This window comes from Cavia porcellus, unplaced genomic scaffold, assembly GCF_034190915.1.
Source record: "Cavia porcellus strain 051 isolate PalLab524CR breed Dunkin Hartley unplaced genomic scaffold, mCavPor4.1 scaffold_12, whole genome shotgun sequence".
Lineage (NCBI taxonomy): Eukaryota > Metazoa > Chordata > Mammalia > Rodentia > Caviidae > Cavia > Cavia porcellus.
In genome coordinates this window covers 31,249,999-31,270,676 of record NW_026947495.1, presented here as the reverse complement: position 1 = coordinate 31,270,676, position 20,678 = coordinate 31,249,999, and the positions used below count along the sequence as shown (strand labels likewise).

The window sequence follows — 20,678 nt, the reverse complement described above, 5'->3', positions numbered from 1 at the left end:
TGCTTATTTTCTCACTACCATAGTTATACAAAGTCTATGAAACTAATTTTTAAAAACAAAATGATCAATAATAACCTGATGTTTGAGAGACTTTCAATGAAGTGAATCCAGTCCTATGGTATCTTACTCTGAAGCATATTCTCATGGCTTTGATTCATACTTAGTTTATAAAAAACTAATCTACCGTCACAAACATGCATAGCTCTTTAAACACTGACATTATTGTCCTCTGTATCCCTCTTCCTACCTACATCCTTTTAGTCTTCTCTATGTATTTTCTGTTTCTTTTATAGTTTGACAAGTCTTTTTGAAATTTTGTCTTTTAAAAGTATATATATATATATATATATATATATATATATATATTATGGATGTGCATGTCTACATTCATATAAAATGTTTGCTGTTCTCTGTGTTAATCATTTTATGTTGCAAATTTTATGTTTGTGCAAATATATAAAATATAATACAATATAACCGGGATATCAACCGAGTGATACCTCGGTTGTCAACTGGCTCCAATCTCAAACTTTCCAGTACTCAAAAATCTGCTTGGTGTTTGTAACTGTGCTCCAGAGTAGAACTGAAAATCTGGTTTGAGAAATATCTACAGGTTGAGGGCATCACAGGTCACATCTGGCTTCTACCTAGGCACTGCTCCCATCTAGATTACATACCGTGCTTTTGTAATTACTGGACCACAGAACCAGTTATTTGGTTTTCCATTATTTCTTAAAAGAAAAATACATTTAGTTTTCAAAGTTTTCTGTGTTCAAAGAATTGGAACAAACTGAGTTTGATAACCAAAGTAACACTGTATAATGTAATATAATATGATTTGTTTGACAACCACGGTAACATTGTATAATATAATAAATATAATATAATACTGTACTATACTATACCATACTATACTATGCTATATATATTATTGTATTATATATAATATATAGTATTATATATATATTATATATATATCTAGGTCAGATAATATATGTATATGTTATATGTATTATAGTATTATATATTTATTATAGTATAATGTATTTTACAAGTTGCTGTGATTCATTCATGATTTCAGTCTGTTTTCTCCTTGGGAATCTAAAATCCTCATGTAGGTAATATAACTACTTCTCTTGTAATTTTTCACCTAACAAGTATCTGGCATATAGTAAGCATTCAGTAAATATTTCTGAAGCGAATTCATGAAATGTGACATTTATTTCTTCTTCTTCAGAATTCTTTTCTGGACAGACTGGGATGCCAATTTTCCTCGCATAGAATCAGCCTCCATGAGTGGTGCTGGGAGAAAAACCATCTACAAAGACATGAAAACTGGGGCGTGGCCAAATGGATTAACTGTGGATCACTTTGAAAAAAGGATAGTTTGGACAGATGCCAGGTTTTTAAAAACGATCTATTTTCTGCTTTGTAATTTCTTGGATATTTTCCTCTTATAGTATTAACAGTGTTGAAAAATGTTGATTGCAGTGATATTTCTCTTTGTTTCTTTTTTTTTTTTTGCATTAGGCAACTCAGACATATATCTATAAAGTATTTACAAAGTATTTTCTCATTTATGTGAGTCACATGTTATATCTCTATATTATTTTAATGACATTTGATAAACTAATATTTACTTTTCTCTAGGTCAGATGCTATTTACTCAGCCCTCTATGATGGGACAAACATGATAGAAATCATTCGAGGTCACGAGTACCTTTCCCACCCTTTTGCTGTGTCTCTGTATGGGAGTGAGGTTTATTGGACAGACTGGAGGACCAACACACTGTCAAAGGCCAATAAGTGGAATGGGCAGAATGTCAGTGTGATCCAGAAAACTAGCGCACAGCCATTTGACCTGCAGATTTACCATCCTAGTCGTCAGCCACAGGGTAAGTACCTGTCCCAGAACTGCTAACCAAGAAGTGTTTACATTTGGTTCATATAATGTGGGAACTGCAAAATAACTTTCGCAAGTTAATAGTTACTGACATTTAGTATATGTCTGAGAACATAAGCGGTTTCAGCCTTTAAGTAGATGAGGTCTTTTCTCTTACCTTTATAATTTTGCTCATATAGAAATAAACAGGCACATTTTAGAAATGAAGGATAGAAACTTAGTCCTCCAGTGTTTAATCACCGGTACTGCATCAACAAGATACTACAGGAAATTGAACACCGCCTTTATGTTTGGATTCTGTTATAAAATGTGATCAGTAAATTACAATAGAACACAAAAGACATATTCGTGCTACATGCACCCACTACCATTCTGAGGAGCATACTGTGGTAGAAGGTGGGCACCAGAAACTATGAGCCATTTGTTTGAGTTTCTCTATTCACGGAAAGTGAGATGACAAGGACATATATTCTGTTTCTCCTTGTGTAGCCCACATTTGGGTTCAGTAGTAATTTTTCTCATTGTATTGTGATTTCATTTTTTCTATTTTGTTTCTACTCAATACATGCAAATGTCCTACTGTATCTCAGTTATGGGTTTGTTTCTTTGTTTTCTATGATCTTATGGTCATCTGGCCTGTTTCACATTAATTGTGACATAACTCATAGAAATCTCATTCTCATGCAAATTGTGTTCACTTCATTTGAAAATTATGTACAGGTGATTCTGAGATGGCAAGGTCCCTTATGAGGAAGGTATGTTTCCTTTTCCATTTTCCTTGTCAGTGCACAGTTCTTATAATTTGTTGATATTTCTGCTGTTTTGATAAATGCTTCAAGACTTATTTTAAATTTGTGTTACAGATCAGTGATGGCAAACTGATCAAACAGCCCACTGTAGCACACAGGCTACAGAGTCGCACTAGTGTTACAGATTTTCTAGACTTGGTTGTACTCTGTCACCTCTGTGGCTAACACTGTCCCGTGACGATCCTTTGCCTTTGTTTAGTACTTGACCTTAATTCTCAATCACTATTTCTTCTTCCAACATTTCAAATGTTAAATGTTCTTTACTTTCTGTCTAAGTTTAGTTAGGTTTTCCTAAATGTTTTCAATTTCTGAGTTTTACTTTTTTACATGACTGATGCATTTTTGCCACATTAGAGTAACTATGCATCCTAGAGTAGGGGAACAATTACTTTAATACTTTCCAACATCTTGATGACATCCTGTAAGCTACAAAGCATTAGGACCTCAAAGAAATTATATTAACTTAATTATTTTTATATTTAATATGTATTCAGTAAATACACTAAATTTAAATAAGTAAAGCAAAATATTTTCATTCTAACCAGTAATATGCTAATAGTAAAATGAAAAAGTTACTCTTGCCTAAAAATGACCTTCATATGGAGGGTACTGTGGGTGACAAATGCTTAGACAATATGAAAGGTTTTGATACTGTTGAGAACAAAAATTACTCAGCTACATTTATCCACAAGATTGTGTAATATTTTATGAGAAACCCAACTTTTATGTTTAGAGCTATTTAAAGTAGGCCATGAAAATGGATCGTATCTCTTTATTGCATAGTTTCCTATCTGATTATTTCACACTTTTGGGAAATTCATAGAATAAAAAGGAACAGTGCACTGTCAATCCTTCTTGATGTTTGTGTAAATATGGAAAAAAATTAGAAATAATGGTAATTTGATTGGGGGAAGTGTTTTTGACATTTTTATTTTGCATGTAATAAGTGTTCAGTAAATATACTAAATTTTAAAAAGCAAATGGAGAGATCTTACAATCTCAAAAAGGAGATACTAAGATTTATCTACTTTGCATACAGTAAGACAGTTTTTACTATGTGGATTTGAGTTAGCACATTTCTCAGTATGCAAGGAAGGTATTTTTGTTATACATATACTTAGAGGTTACCATCTAAAAAGAGTATTTGCAGTTTCCTGAATGAAATTCAGTTATTTTCAGATTTTGAAAGTGATCAGAGATCATTCTACTTTCCCCCATTACAAGGATCACTGAGCATATAACAATCATTACCTGAGCTATTTATCTGCTTCAGTGAAGTAACACGTCCACTGCTAGGGACAAAAGGATGCAGGAACATATCCTATATTATCAGCAAGGATACAATTAAAATGAGAACAGTGACAAAGGCTCAACATTAACACAGAAAAGTAATAGTTTCTTCTTTAGTGAATAATAATGTGAGGATCATGAAAGGAATAATAGATTTTTTTTAATGCACATGATTTATGCTATAAAATTAAAATACATTTTTCACAAATTAAAGAAATGAGTGTAAATACTCTTTGAGGCTATCAAATCCATGTAGGAAAATAATAAAAGTTTTAATACTGGTTTTCTTAGAAGTAATTATTCATTGAGTACACACATTTCCTGTTTAGTTAGTAGAAATGAGCAGAATATTTCAAAGTCTATTGTAGATCTTTGGGCTCTTATGTTGTTGCAATACTAGATTAGGAAAACATAAATCAAAGCCTTTACAACATGAATAAGCAATGGGGGAAGTTTAAAATCTAAATTTAAAAAATATAGTACAAGGAATCTGACTAAAATATCATGAACTGGGGTCAAATCTTTGCCGTGATTTATTAATTCCATGATGTTTCCCTCATCGGTAGCATAGTTTTATTTTTATTTTTAACATGCTTCTAAGGCAATCGTTATGATTAAACTGTATTGACAAGTTATTTAAAAAGTTTTTTATTATCATTATAGTTTATATATATATATATAGAAATTATTGCACCATCTAATACACACATATTTAACATGAGTTACTATGAAAAATATTTTTAGAATACTACATCCTACATAATTAGTACTATGTATTTTATATGAAAATGAATTAAATTTTAAAGGTGTTCAGAGATAGAGAGAGCAAGAGAGAGAACTGGAAGTGACTCGTGTGATTATGGAAGCTGCCGTGTCCCACAGTGTATATGCTCTGGGTGAGCAGGGGAACCAGAAAGGAGAGTGATATAGCCTAGAGCCAGGTTCAAAGCCCTGAGAACCAAGAGCAATGGAGAGACAGTGGTTTAAATCCTGATTCAGAAATTTCCAGGCCCGAGGGCCAAGGATACTAGTAATGAAGGGCAGGAGAAGAGCAACATACTAACTCGGACAGGAAACAAATTTGCCTTTTGTCCACCTTTATTTCATACACTGCCTCATTAGATTAGGTGATGCCCACCTGCACTGGTCAAGGCAGGATCTTCTTTACTCAGGGTCCCAATCCAAATGCTAATGTCCCCCAGAAACACACTCACAAACAATGCTTTTAGCAGCCATCTGGGTGTTTATCCTCCCTGACAAGGTGATGCATCTAATTTCATCACAGAAATGTGCTGCAGTATTTTACAGAGGGTGGCCAGCAGCAAACTCTGGTGGTGTATAGTTGAGGTATGGATACAGGCAAACTTAATTTTATAAAATAGTGATAGAAGTTGTGGCTATGGAGGCTGTGGAGGGAAAGAAGTGAGCTGCCAGCTTTTGCAATAGGCTTTACAGTCACAGTATGACATAGAGACCATGGTGGAAGGTTTAAGAGCATTGTCAGCAAACTGTTTCTATAAAGGGCACTGTTTCTATTTTAGGCTTTGTGGGCTATGCCATAACTTTTGCAGTTACTCAGAAGCTGTTGTTATATAAATGTGGCCATGTGGAAAGTGAGTAAGTGTGACTGTTTAAAAACAGATCTTACTATTTGTATGCTGAAGTTTGAACGTCATAAAATTTCAGCATCTCATGAAATAGTACTCTTCAATGAATTTTCTTAAGCCTTTTAAAAGAGGCTTTCACAGATCATTGTTAGCATCTTTGTTAGAATGTGCTGAAACTTGGTTAAAAAGATCAACTAAAAAAATAAGCATTGGATATGCTGGATTTGTGGTATTTGTGGGAATTAGTTAGGTATTTTGGACTATAAAGCCAAGAAGAGTCTACACTGGGGCTGGAGCTTTCATAATGATTCAATTGTAGATTGAAGACACAAAGGTAGATGTCATCTCCTAAGATTGTGTAAGTCACAAAATGCAGAAAAAGCAAGAAAAGAGCAAGGACAGATTTTTGGAAAAATACCAGTGCTAAAGAGAAGGGTCAAGGAGAGTGTTAAGAAAGAAGTGACCAAATGATTACAGAATCAAGAGAGCATAATGACAATAACTACAAGTAAAGTTTCAAGGTGGCATTGGACAATAACATTAACTCTTACATAAATAGCATGAGACATAAATACATAAATGTGTTGTGTCTACTTGAAGACAGTTCAACAATTATTTTAATGAAAGCAATTTCACCATGTTTTTTTGTTTTTTGGCATTTGTGTAGTGATCCTGCATGTGCCTTAGATTAGATACTACTGTTAATTTAGAAAATTTTCAGTAAAAATAAATTATTAAACTGTAGTATTATATTGTTAAATAACACAAAGTGAATAGAAAAAAAGAAAACCTTCAAACAATCATCTTAAGAGACATAATAAAAAGAGATTGTGGAGTCACATTGTTATATTTCAAACTCCAATTTCTTGCTTTCATGGTTTATTCCTAATTTGGATTTCTTTTCCTACAAATCGAATTAGTACAAAAATTAAATGCAATGATCTCTGTTAAGGACTTTGGGGATTTGTGGCAAATGCTAAAGACTATTAAATAATAAGATAGATAGTTAAAGTAGATATACGTACAGAAAAATAATAACTCAAGAGGTCTCCTGTGCACTTTGTTATACCTAACAGTACCAAAACTCAATCTCCTGGCCTTGAAGAGATGAAGAGAAAGTAAAACTGTCTTTTATTAATTTTAAAAAATATTTTAAAAAGCAAAACAGAAAAAAGAATAGAAATTATACAGAATTTCAAAAAGCATGATAGTAGGAAATTAACACTAGTTATATCACATATATTTTAGAAGTAGTTGTTTAGATTATAAGATGTAGGCATAAAAATGATCAAACATTGGAAGACACAGTCATGGTAAGAAAAAAATGATCAAACAATCAAACAATAAAAACACAAACTTATTCTTTCGATGTACTAACAGATTAGCAGTATAGTTACCTACCTTGTGTGTGTGTGTGTGTGTGTGTGTGTGTGTGTGTATAATCTTTGATATTTTTATACAATGAAATATTACTCAGCTATATAAAAAGATAATCTTGAGGCTTTTATCGGTAAATGGAGGCATCTTGAGACTGTACTTATAAGTGAAATAATCAAACTCAAATTTGTAAATTTGTATTGTCTCCCTAGTTAAAAAAAAACCTGAAAGAGTAATACAATCCAAAGTATACAGTAGATATTGTTATAATGAACAATAACAATAAAGAAAGTGCTCAAAAGGAAAGAACAGCTGGGATAGGAAAAAGCAGTATAATTGTCAACTTAAAATATGCGTACTCTGTTGTCCAGCAACTTTACCTTTCTCTTTATATTCACTCGATCCAAAGGTATTTTTCAATCATACCTTGAATCAGGTTTTAAGAACTATTGGAGTAAATTTTCTCAGACATCCAGAGATTCCACTACTCTGTTTTTCTTTTTTTCTTTCATTCTTTTTGCTGATTTGCTTGTTTGTTTGTTTTGAAATTATTTGTTCTGATTGAAATCTTTAAACAATTCAAGAATGTGAGTGTCACATTAAATATAGAGTATTGAAAACCTTTTATTTTAAACATGCATCAGTTACAAGCTGTTTGTTTTTCTTGAAGAAACTTCTGTCTGAAAGTAATTCAGTTCAAAAGGAACCTAAATATTGTTGGTAACAATAGTACCACCTTTCATGGAATGATTTATTTTACTGTTAGTCTACTCTCTCAACTCCCCTTTTATGTTTTGAACTTAAAAGTCATGGACACTCATTTTTTAGATAACGTTAATGTTACAGTATCCTTTGAATAAACAAATCAAAATCCATCAATAAAAAAATCAGAAAATAGTGAGGAATTTCTCAATACAATCTTAGATTAAATATTATAAATCTACTTAGCCACTATACTGTGCTAACTGAATTAAAGACTTTCTAATATGCTACTTTTACATTAAAGTGGTTTAAGTGCTTCTAATTGCATCAGTAAAATATCTCCATAAAAATTAAAGTTTTCTTAATGATAGTTATAATAAACAATTTATTATTATGCAAAAAATTGAGATTCTAAGATTATTTGTAGTATTGCTCCTTAGGGAAAAAACTATATCACTAGTGAAATCTGGAGGATGAAGGATTTCATGTATTGATACAAACATATTCAATTATAAGTTTTTCCATATCAAATTATTTTACTTCTTATTTTTAACACCAAGTTTCTTATTAGAAAATAAGAAAGTTATAAAATATCCTCATATCATTCTTAAGAAATTAAAACTAAAAGAGAGATTAAAACCAAAACCAAATAGAGGAAAATAATGAAGATCAGAAAACAGTCTAATTTTGTCCCTTCACCAAAGTTGTTTAGACTATTCTGAGTCTTTTGTGTTTCTACAGTAATGTAAGAATCATGTTAATCTTTATGAAAAATGATATTGGCATTTTGATAAGCAATTATAAATAATAATATTTATATATGATTAATAAAAGTCTTTTCCAAACCTCCTAAAAAAATACGCACAAAATACTGCAAAAATGTTCCAGTACAGTGAAGGAGAATCTCTAATCTTTGGAGATTGCTTAAGCTGTTCACTGTCATAGTTTCTTTTAACATTTAACCAACTGTTACATCAACTATTTTTCCCTTTACTCCTTTCTCATGTATACCCACATATACATATGAGAGTATGATCCATCTTATATAGTATTCACTTTTAAAAATATTGTCCTCACTGTAATAATGCATTTCTTTCCTTTCCTTTTCCAAAATTTTCCTTTCTCTGTTGTGTTGTCTTGTGCTCTATTCTGTTCTTTTTCCAGCTATAGGGACAGAACTCAGTGACTCATGCTTACTAAGAAAGTACTTTACAAATCAACTATATTCCTGGATCTTTATTTTGTAAAATCGTATACTATCTCTAGCAGACATACTTGATCTGACGTATACCAGCATTGTAGTGCTGGAAATTTCTTTGATAAAAATGGCTTCAAAGCATATAGCAAGTGAAATGAGCAACAAGTAAATTAAAATACAAAAACAAAAACAAAAAACAAACAAACAAACAAAACACCGGTGACCTTTATAGAGTGACTTAAGATTTACTGGTATTTTAACATTCTCTTCACCCTTAATACTGTACTACACATTCACTTTCATCTTTTCAGGAAAACTTTGCACAAATAAATAGTAATAATATTTTGACATTAAATATTATCACTGTGTAGTACAGATATCTGTGATGATCAGATAAATTTTTAGTCATTTTTATAATTCATAAAACATGAGTAAAGCATAAAATTAATTCATAAGATATAAAATAATTAGAGAAAATATCTGCTACCTACATACCATTGCTGAAATCTGGCAAAACTAAAGGAATAAGAACATCTTTTACTTGCACATATTACAGTAAAGTATGTATTTTAAATAATAAATCACCTGGAGTGTAGCTCAATGGTAGAGCACAACTAACATGTTAAGAGTACCAAAATCCTGCCTAACAATATTTGTCAAATGAAATTAAGGTTAGTTTTTAGTGCAAAATGCTTCTAAAAGTTTTTTCAGAATATGAAATTCAGACTAGGGATATTGACCAGCACCTGCCTGGCAAGTGTGAGGTTGTGAGTTTGATGCACAGCACAAAAAAGGAAGGAAGGGAGGAAGGAAGGAAGGAAGGAAGGAAGGAAGGAAGGAAGGAAGGAAGGAAGGAAGAGAGAAAGAAAGAAATAAGGAAGGAAGGAAGGAAGAGAGAAAGAAAGAAAGAAAGAAAGAAAGAAAGAAAGAAAGAAAGAAAGAAATCTTTTCTAAAGGAAAATTAGCAGTATAATAAATTACTTCATTGTGTCTTTGTAGCAGTAATGTTCATTGATAGAAAAAATATTGTTTACTATCAAAAATGACTAGGTTAGATAGAGAAAAATATTCCTTTCACTTAACAAATTAGATCCTGCCATACTTCTGTTGAACATAGAATTTTTGAATAATTAAATATCAATTGTATTTTATATTGAATCACATTATGTATGTTTTATTAGTATTTACTGAGTAAAATAATTGTTTGGATTAAGAATGTTTAATTTTTCTGGTGAGAAATGGATATTCATTAAATATTGTTTGTATGAAATTATCTTTAATAGCACTGTTTTCTTCACATAATATGCATCAGTCTCATATGATTGCACAATTAACGTTTGGTTCTTCTCTAAAAATATTGTACTTATACATTATTGCATCTTTTCTCTTGCTCCCATTTTGTGCATTAGATTAATTCACTTTTCAATTTTTTAGATTACTGCCATTTAATGTACATACAGACATATATTTGAGTGGATGTTAATCAAAAAATCATTAAGACTAACACAATAATCTATTCCATAGAAAATTTAAGAAAAAATAATGTGCACATATGTAAGTCATAGTTTTGTAGCCTAGTACTTCTAGATACAAATAATAATCTGCAGCCATCAGCCTAAATTCAGCCCTCTCTCAATTTTGTAATTTACTTGAACACCATGCACCTGTTCATTTACCTGTTGCATTTTTGTTAAGGAAGCAGAGTGACAAATAATTATTGAATATATAAAGCCTTCAAGTGTGAAAGTATTTACTTCTAGCCTTGTCAGAAAAAGCCTGGCCAATCACTGGGTTTAGCTAGAGAGATCAGCATTGACTGATATAAACATAGAATTATATATCACAAAATGGAAAACAGCATAGGCTGAGGGCTCAGCTCAGTGGTAGAGCATTTGCTTAGTATGCATGAGCTTCAAGCCCAGAATCAAAAACAAATAAATAAAGTAAATGCCTAGAAAATAGTGTAATAAAGAATACATTATTTAACAGTTTGTAGTGTCAATAGTTAAAACTACTATTTAGCTGTGGGAAGAAATCAACAACTTTGGCCTTATTAGAAAATGTTTCAGGCAGAAAATGATGTGAGCTGGATCATAGTGACTTGTAATATATATACAAATATGTTGGTGGAATTCTAGAAGAAAAGCATGTCAGTTGTAGGTGAAAAAGAAAAGCTATCTATACTCAGATATAAATGAATAGTCTATTTTAGCATGTACATGATACATATCTGGAAAAAGAGTGGTAGATAATGCTGGAAAATGGGTTAACAACTTAGAGAGAATGTTTTACTTAGGTAAATACTATAGAACCAAGATGTAAGGCTGTAGCCTTTTGTTGAAAAAGACAAATGGTAAAAAATACAAAAGAGATACTTATTAGTGAATATTATGAACCAAATTCCTTAATTTAATAAGAATAAACAACTGATAAATGAATGATTAGAAAGGAATTTTTAAAATATTTAACAATATTATTTTATAGTAAGACACTAAAGTATAAAATAAAAGTTCTTTGTGGATTTTCCAATCTGCAAAGCACAAAATGTTGTGGATTATATATAACGGTGTTATCCATAATACAGACACTTCTACAAAGTCAGTATGCTTCTTTTATGTATATAGAGATTAATATTCTTTATTTTAAAGAAGTATTTCATCATAATTATAGGATGCTAAGGAAAGCTAGTATGATTCTGGACTAAAAATAATGCTGCACCAAGTGAAATACGAGAACCCTCCATTGGACTGCCATGAGTTTCTTTTAATTTCCCTAAAAAGAATCATTTCCTACGCCATTTTTTTTCAAGTAAACTTCTCCTTCTTCTTTCTTTTCTCATTTATTCGGTTTTCTATTTAGTATTTTTTCTTCATTCTTTTATTTAAGGGTGGCAAATTTTGAAGTTTCAATTTCCAGCTAACATTTTCTTTGAAACCGATCTAGTATTAAACAGAACTTTAATACTGTCTCGCTTTCTTCTTGACAATGCTATTCCTTAGGCACTCCAGTTATTACGGATAGAGTCAGTTAGTTAGAGCAGAATGTAGAGTACTCATGCTTTGTGAAAGAAGAACTTGCACTAAGGCATTCCACTAATTTTTACTTCTTTTTGAACAGTTTTTACTCTTAATGTACTTTTTTTAAGAGAATGGTTTGTTTCAGTGGCTTCCATTTCCTTTTATTTATTTTTCATAAATGCAAATATATTACTTTTTGTTGTTGTTGTTTTTGGGTACTGAGTTTGTAACTCGGGACCTTGCACTTGCCAGGCAGGCACTTGTGCCACTGAAGTACAACCCCGGTCCCGTATATCACTTTTATCCTCTGGATGTGGTATGTATGAAGTTGCCGAATCTACCATGAATATTATACAGTTATATTTATTTGATTTAAATTTATTTGTGTTTCAAACCCTCACAACACTAATATCAACTGTGGTAGATGAGAAAAGGTTAATTCTCTACTCTAGATTAATGACTGAGAACACCATAGCAATACATAGATTAACAAAGAAATCTATATACTTACTACAAATTTTTTGTTAAATAAGGGAACTTAATAAGGAAAAGAAAACTCAAAATTCCTGGGTATTTTTGTAGTAGATCTGATGAAAAGTGAACAGTTTTATATAAATATTGTAGAACAAAGGGGTTAGATGTAATGTTAATAAACCAGGCAAGACTTAACAAGGGCATTTGTCCAGATTCTTTATGGGCTTTCCTCTTCAGAAAGGGTTCTGCTTTCCTCCTGGTGTTGGGAGGGCACCTCTGACATGGAAGACTGCTTCAGGGAAAGGTCAGAAAATCCCTTCTAGATTTTGTGACTTGCTTCAGAAAAGAAGACTGGAGAGGTTAGAGAACAATTTACATATGTCACTTTTCATTATATCAAGGTCACATGGTTTGAGATATGTTCTAAACCAAGTATTATCGAGAGCAATAGGTCTAGTTTTTTAGAAAGATAACATTCATTAATTGAAAGCTAAAATATTGTTTGTGGGTCAGAAAATTTAATTCTTTCTTGCCCTCAAGTCAGTAGCCTGGTTTGATAATCTTATTCTACTAGGTGGTTCTAGGGCTGGATACATAGCTCAGTGGCACAGCACCTGCCTGGCAAGCACAAGATGCTGAGTTTGGTTCCCACCAGAAAAAAAAAAAAAAAAAAAAAAAAAAGTTCTGCTAGGTAGATTGTACAATACATAAAATCAATGATGGCAGTATTCATCAATTAAAATTAAAATAATATCCAGAAGACATAAGATGAAAACATGCAAAATGTAATATTATTTTCCAAATTTAAAAATATCAGTTATTTATTCATACAAATGAATATTTAAGTATGTGTATTTGGTACAAACTTTAGCCAGGGAATTAGTTGATATAGAAAAAAAACTTAAAAAGTGATGACTTAATAATGCAGGAAGACAAATATTTCTTCAATATTGACATAGAGGAATAAAACTCCCAACCTACTAAATGTCAGGTACAAGTTTGTGTTCTGTAAAATCGAAGAGTGAATTTTAGGAACAACAGAGGTTAAAAACAGAAATATTTATTAAGAGAAAGAAAGCTTCTGTCTGGAAGAGAGACAAAAGAGGTCCTAAGTGGGTTGCCAAAGACTCTACCTTTCCTAGGGACTTCTTTTTTTTTTTTTTTTTTTTTTTTTTTTTTTTTTTTATGGGTACCAGGGATCAAACTCACTACCACACACTTGCAAGGCAAGCACATATGCCACTGAGCTAAATTCCCAGCCCTTCCTGGGGACTTCTATAGAACAAAACCATGAGATGAGATAAATCCAAGATGGGGAAATGGGAACCTGTAAGGCAGGTGGGCATGAGGTAGGGTCAACCAATAAGGTTAATTGTTCAGGTAAAATAGATTAAATGGGAACAAATGAGGAAGCCAGTCAAGTAGTAAGTGGGCATCCTTAACAGTGACTCTTCCTGTAGAAGATTGGGGTGGTGACTCCTGGCTTCCTCAAAGTGAGCCATAACTATTAAGAATATCAATTCTTGAGGTTTATCCTTAGGCTGTGGTTGCATTTGTTTTGTCTTTTGTCTGGAGATACGGCCCACAATACAATACGAGATGTCTGTCTCCTCCGAAGTTACAAGATATCTGGTCTTCTGCACTGGCTCCTTTGAGAGCGTAGCTCTGTCCCACCGCCTGTAATATTTCTAACTAACTCAGCAGCCTGTAACAGTATAATTGGCCTGAAGAAAGATTACGTGGGTAAAAACAATTTCCTAGGGAAAATTGTAACATTGGTGTGCTAAGGCAGGAGAGGAGTCTATATTTAGAAGAGCGAGGTGATGGTTTCCTGAATTTCTGGTTACTACATTCAGTAATTAGTTCTGTTTATTTCTCTGAATCCTTAAGAACTATAGTTCCACTAAAACTAGGCTGCACACTATTCATCTTAGAGGAAAATCAGGGAGTTACCTTAGTTGTTGTCTTTGAGCAAAAGCTTTTTAGTAATGTAACGACCGTGTATGATTGTTTATTACTGTCATATAAGTCACCCTAATAAAGCAGAAATGTTGAAAACTACTTGAATCACTGACAAGATAGCCCCCGCCTGCCAGAGTTTCCTTCGTCCATCCATCCTTCATCACTCTCCACATTTCCCTGTGTCTTGCAGCCCCCAACCCTTGTGCAGCCAATGCTGGCAGAGGCCCCTGCTCGCACCTGTGCCTGATCAATCACAACCGGAGCGCCGCCTGCGCCTGCCCCCACCTGATGAAGCTTTCCTCCGACAAGAGGACCTGCTATGGTACATTTCTGACTGTTCTAATGAATTCTCTCAAATCGTATTAGATGTTACTCAAGTAAAGGAGAAGTGGGTTTAACATCTATAAATACATTTTAGGTACTGATATTTCAAGCCGTTATTGACAATTCGTCTACTTCTTGAGGGACTGACACATTTTTCCAACAAGTAATGTGCTGTACTTTGCTATTCAGTATTGTACTACTGTTTTTCTTGCTACTGTCTTATTTGGTGCTTTAGCAGAATTTATCTCTGCAAAGCAGGGAGATTTTTAAGTGGAAGTGCATTATCAGAAAATGTTGATTTAGGTACCTGCATAACAAAGAGGTACTTAACAGCTTCAGCTCTGTTCTCCTGCTCCTACTCTAACATCATTATGTAGGCAATTATCAACCTGGAGGGGGAAACTGTAGTTAGATATATAATTTGGAAGACTTGTAAAAATGTTTCTACTAAAGGCTAATGATATTTACGAATGAAAACCAGACATTACCTTTTTATTTATTCATATTTTTTTGGTACCAGGTATTGAACACATGATGCTGTGCCACTGAGCTATAACTATGGCCAGATAGTACCTTTTAATTGATAAATTTTATTTCTAAATTGTTTACTTAATTTAAGTACAAAAATGAAACTTATTCACCAGAAATTATCTTGAGACTTTAATTATAAATACATGGTTTTAATTCTAGACAGTAATAATATGCCTCAAAAAATAACAATAACTTAGAGAAAGTAAATTATATAAGCTCAGTCCTGGTTTTGATGGGGTAAACAAGAAACAAAAAACAATTTTAAAGGGATGATTTATTTTATTTTACAAGAATAGTACTAGAAAAATACTATTAGATCCCTTCAAAAATAATTTAATGTGAGGCTATACTGTTAAAATTACAGTATATGTGAAAACAAATATGATTTTTGAACATCTGTAGCATTTATGATTTTTAGCAATGTTTGTAGCATTTATGTTTTTTATATGTTTGAAATTCCAAGATCAAGTAAACTACTGAGAATTTCTTGGCTAACAGAAAATGTTGACTGAATGGTAATCGGCTTGTTTTACATTTGCTCCTATTAAAAGCTCTAATTTAAAATAGATAAATCATTATGTAATATTTTTCATCAAATATGGTTATTATTTTAAAGTATTACAATATTTTCAATTATTAAAAGTTTCATTTTAGAAATTCTAAACAGTTTCAAATTTGACAATATAAGAGAAAAAACCCCTAATTTCTATTCTTTTTCTAGAAATGAAAAAATTTCTTCTTTATGCAAGACGTTCTGAAATCAGAGGAGTGGATATTGACAATCCATATTTTAACTTTATTACGGCCTTTACAGTCCCTGATATTGATGATGTTACCGTGATAGACTTTGATGCTTCCGAGGAACGTTTGTACTGGACAGATATTAAAACACAAACCATCAAAAGGGCTTTTATTAATGGCACTGGTTTAGAAACCGTAATTTCAAGAGGTAAAATATTTGTATTTTACAACTTTTTAAAGTATTTATATTTAATTGTGATAATTATGTGTCTTCGTATGTTCCGTATTATTTGACTGTATGTGGTTAGTAAAAAGTTGGAATTGGTTTATTCTAAAGACTGAGTAACATATTCTGTCCTTAAAATTGTAGGATGCTATAAATAAATCGCATATATTAGGCTGAAAAACTGTAAAAAGTTTACTTTCTCTCTTCTTTTCTGGAGAACAATTTTTTTTTTTTTAAAATCACCTTAAAACTTTGAAATGACTGATAATCATTTTAAAAAAGCTTTCTTTTTGATGACGAAATTGTATTTACTTACATAGACAGCATATAGGATATTGAAGAGGATTAATTTCCACCTCTGAAATGAACATATTGTGGATTTCCCTTTCTGTATGTTTGCACAAAATGAGACTAGTTAAAGAAAGCAAGGAAACTTTTAAAACGTCTTACTGATTCGGTGGGTAAAATAGAAATTAAACAGAAATACAAACTAAATATAAATGCATTGAGTGAACTTTAAATATTTATCATTGAATTATTCTAAAATTTCTTAACTTTTGATAATTTGTCGGGTCAGTCATAAATTCATTAAGTGAATCTTCATTTCCATGAGCACAAAATCAAATAAGATGCAGTTTCTCTTTGAATTTATCCTCTCTAAACTCCTTAGATATTTAGAGAAGAGTGGAAAGGAATGCAATCAGTAATCCATGTTGATTTTTTAAACATTTATGCTTTGAATTCTGCTGAAAATTTAAAATCAAACAATATTTGGAGAATGGCTAACTTCATAATGAAAGCATTACATTTCTTACTGCTTTCATTAAGAAGTTTCAGGTTAATATTATTAAAGGAGCTTACTGGATGTATTGGCTATAAGCTTATTTTAATATTAATTTCAAAATTAAATAAAGATTTCTTCCTAAAAATGTTAATGGAATATTTTCTGTGTGCAGAGTTTTTGACATGGTTGTCCATAAAATATAACGGTGATGGATTAAAGGTCTATAAGATCCTTCAGAAATCAGTAAAAGGGAAGTCAAACAGACCTTTAAAAAACGATTAGAACATCCTTAAGTAGTTTGTTGCAATTGTATAATACTTCCCAAATGGTCCTGTGAGTGCTATACACTCTATAGCTAAAGGTGTTATGTGTTAAAAAAAAATGGAATCGTTTTCTGTGTTTAATTATGTATTGGTATCTAATTATATTTTGATTAATTTATCTTTGAGAAAATCACAGGCTTATTTTCATTTAGCAGATTCTATATACAATTATTAACCAAAACTTAAGTATCATGCCACAGTAATATCTGTGAACCCATATATATAGCAGCACAATTAATAATAGTTAAATCTTAGAAACGACATAAATGCCCATCCACTGTGGAATGGATAGAAAGATGTGGTATTTTTATATAATGGAGTATTACTCAGCTATAAAAAAGAATAAATTTGAGGCTTTTTTAGGTAAATAGATGCACCTTGAAACCATACTCATAACTGAAATAAATCAGACTCATATGTGTAAATATTGTATTGTCTCCCTAGTTTAAAAAACTGAAAGTGTGAATAAGAACCAAAATATACAATGCATATTGTGAAAGTGAAAGGGAAAGAAACTGCTCAAAATCAAAGAATAATTGGGACAAGGAAGGGAGAAAAGAAAAAAGGGAAATGATTATATACTTACACACACACAAGATAGATAACTATACTACTAATCTCCGTGAGTTCATCAAAAAGAACAATTTGTGCTTTTATTTTTCAGTTGATCATGTTTTCATACTTATATCTGTAATTCATGCTTATATCTGTAATATTTTTGCATTAGAAATTAATGCATATGATTAGAATCAATAACTACTAATTCCAACATTTTACTAAATACTGGGGTTTTTCTAAGAGAGAAGAAACAAAAGAGGAACAATGCACAAAGGTGTCATGGAGTACACAGAGAATATACATATGTGAGCTAAATGGGCTGAATAAATAGAAAGATAATTCAATTAACTTTCTTCTTTTTTGTTTTTTGGTTTTTTTTTTTATCGGTACCGGGGATCGAACTCATGACCGCCTGCTTGCAAGGCTGGTGCTTATGCCATTGAGCTAAATCCCCAGCCCCTCAGTTAACTTTCTTAAGACAACTTTTTATTTTTAAGTTAGGACTCAAAATAATGCAAATTAAGGAAGTCTTGCCTTTGAAATAAGTTAAAATATTATTTGTGGTAGAGATTTCTGTCGTGGGGAGGAGGAGGAAGGGTGTCCACTGGAAGTCAGGTTACTTGGCAATAGCTGTTGTAAAAGGTGATGGAATCCTGAACCAGAGTGAGGAAAAGCAGAGATGAGGGAATGTGGACAGTCTACACAGATATCAAAGACTATGAATATAAATAACTTAACAACTGGGCTTCGGGGTAAAGGAATAGGTGTTAGTAGATGACTCACTATTTCTATCTTATGTCACATTTTGAATATTGTTGACATTTTCTTTCTTTTGGAGAACCCACAGTGTTTTATTTTATTTTTCTAAACATTTGTAATAATACAAGCTTGCAATGCAATTAATTCATCGTGGGGGTTTGATATACATGCATAACATATCTTCATTATCTTTATTTCTCTGTCCCCTCCCTTTCATCTCTTGATCCTCTTCTCATTTGCAAGAGATCTGTCTCTGTTTCCTATTATCTGTCTTTTACTTTACTCTTTAATTTATATAGATTTTGAGTTTGTCTAATAAGAAAAACCATCTAATATTTAAGAATGTATGTTTAATTTATTTCACTTAATATTTGCTTTCAAGTTCTATCCATTTCCGACAAATGATTCAAATTTATCGTTCTTTGTAGCAGAGTGATACTTCGTGGTGCATAAATGCCACATTTTTTAAACATATTCCTCAGGTGGTGGTCATGTAGGCCACTTCCAAGCGTTATGTGTTGTGAGCTGTGCTGCTGTAAACATAGGTGTGTATGGGTCACTGTAATATGATGCCTTTAATTCTTTCACGGAGGTACCCAGGAGGGGAAGAGCTGATTCAAGTGGATTTTCTAACTTTAATTGAGTGATTTTTATAATGACTTTACTAGTAAATATTCTCACCCATGGTATGGAAGCATTTCTTCTTCCCTGCAGCATCTCCAGGGTTTATTATTAATTGATTTTTTGATGGCAGCTATTCTTTCTGGATTAAAATGGAATCTCAGGGTTGTTGTAAGAGGCATTTCTAATTGTCAGAGATGGTGAACATTTTGTTTCTTATATTTAATGGCCGCTTGTACTTCTGAGAAGTGTCTTTTCATTTTAGTTGGCCTTTATTTATTGGGTCTTTCATTAATGGTCCAATTTTTTGGACTTCTTCATATATTCTAAAATTTAGTCTTCTCTTTAAAGTACAGCGGAGAGAAAAACATTTTGTTATATTCTGTACATAGTCTCTTCACTTTGTTGGCTGTTTCCTTTGTGCACTGAGCGTTTGAATTTGATACGATCCCATTGCTGATTCCTAATGTCTGTGTACTGTGGATTTGTTCCAGTAGTCCTTGCCTTCAAGAACTTTATCTATTTTATGTTTAACGGGTTAAATGTTTCTGTTTTAGCATCCATCTATTTTATTTATTTTGATCCAGCTTAGTACATAGTAAGAGATATGCTCCTAGATTCAGTCTTTTACATATGTACCCATTTTCCCAGTGGCTCCTTTTACTAAAGTGGCTCCTTTCTCACCATGTGTTTTGTCCATTTTGCCAAAGATCAGGTGAATGAATGTATCTGAGGGTTGTTTCTGCATCTTCTATTCTGTTCCATCAATCTACAGACCTGTAGTTGTTGCTGTTGTTTTTATTTCTGCTTTTGTATATTTTCTTTACTTGCTAGTACAATGGCATTTTTTATTGCTGTAACTTTTTAATACAATGTGAAATTCAGGTTTGTAATGCTTTCTGCTTTTATTCAAATACATTTTTGCTATTCTGGGTCTCTTCTATTTCAATAAAAATTTTGGAATTTTTTCCCTTTAGTCCTGAGAGGAATTCTGTTTGTATTTTAACTGGGATTGTGTTAAATGAATATGTAAAGCTTGGAAATGGGTTTGTTTTGATATTTGTTCTACTTATCCAGGAACTAGAGACATGTTTCTGTTTTCTCAGATTGTCTTTGATCTTTTTTTTCAAAATACTGCAGTTTGTGTTATGCAAAATTTTCACTTCTTTGATTAGGTTAATTCCTATGTATTTAATTTTTCTTGATGCTACAAAAATGATATTGTTTCCTTAATTTTTTTCTCAGTGAGTTCATTATTGTTTCACAGAAAGGTCTTGATTTTTATATGCTGACTTTCTACCCTGGAACATTACTGAATTTGGTATGAATTATAGGAGTCTTTTGGTAGACTTTTATTGATTTTCTACATAAAGGATCATGTCACTTACAAACATGACAGAGTTTTTTGATTACCTATGCTTATTTATTTTATTTTTTTTTCTGTTGTTGGATTGCTCTGGTTAATGTTTTGA

General features: G+C 31.9%; 1 protein-coding gene across 7 annotated transcripts in view; it reads left to right on the top strand.

Annotated features, from left to right (window-relative positions):
* Lrp1b (LDL receptor related protein 1B) overlaps positions 1-20,678 on the top strand; it is a 1,703,137-nt gene that overhangs the window by 1,134,524 nt on the left and 547,935 nt on the right. For all 7 annotated transcript variants that reach the window (XR_010050782.1, XM_063259026.1, XM_063259028.1 and 4 more), the window contains 4 exons: positions 1,238-1,402; positions 1,651-1,895; positions 14,530-14,661; positions 15,916-16,143. Coding sequence is in view for 6 of the 7 variants with exons in the window: in XM_063259026.1 (XP_063115096.1) it covers positions 1,238-1,402; positions 1,651-1,895; positions 14,530-14,661; positions 15,916-16,143 (770 nt within the window). In the remaining variant the exon portion in view is untranslated. The remainder of the gene's footprint in view (positions 1-1,237; positions 1,403-1,650; positions 1,896-14,529; positions 14,662-15,915; positions 16,144-20,678) is intronic.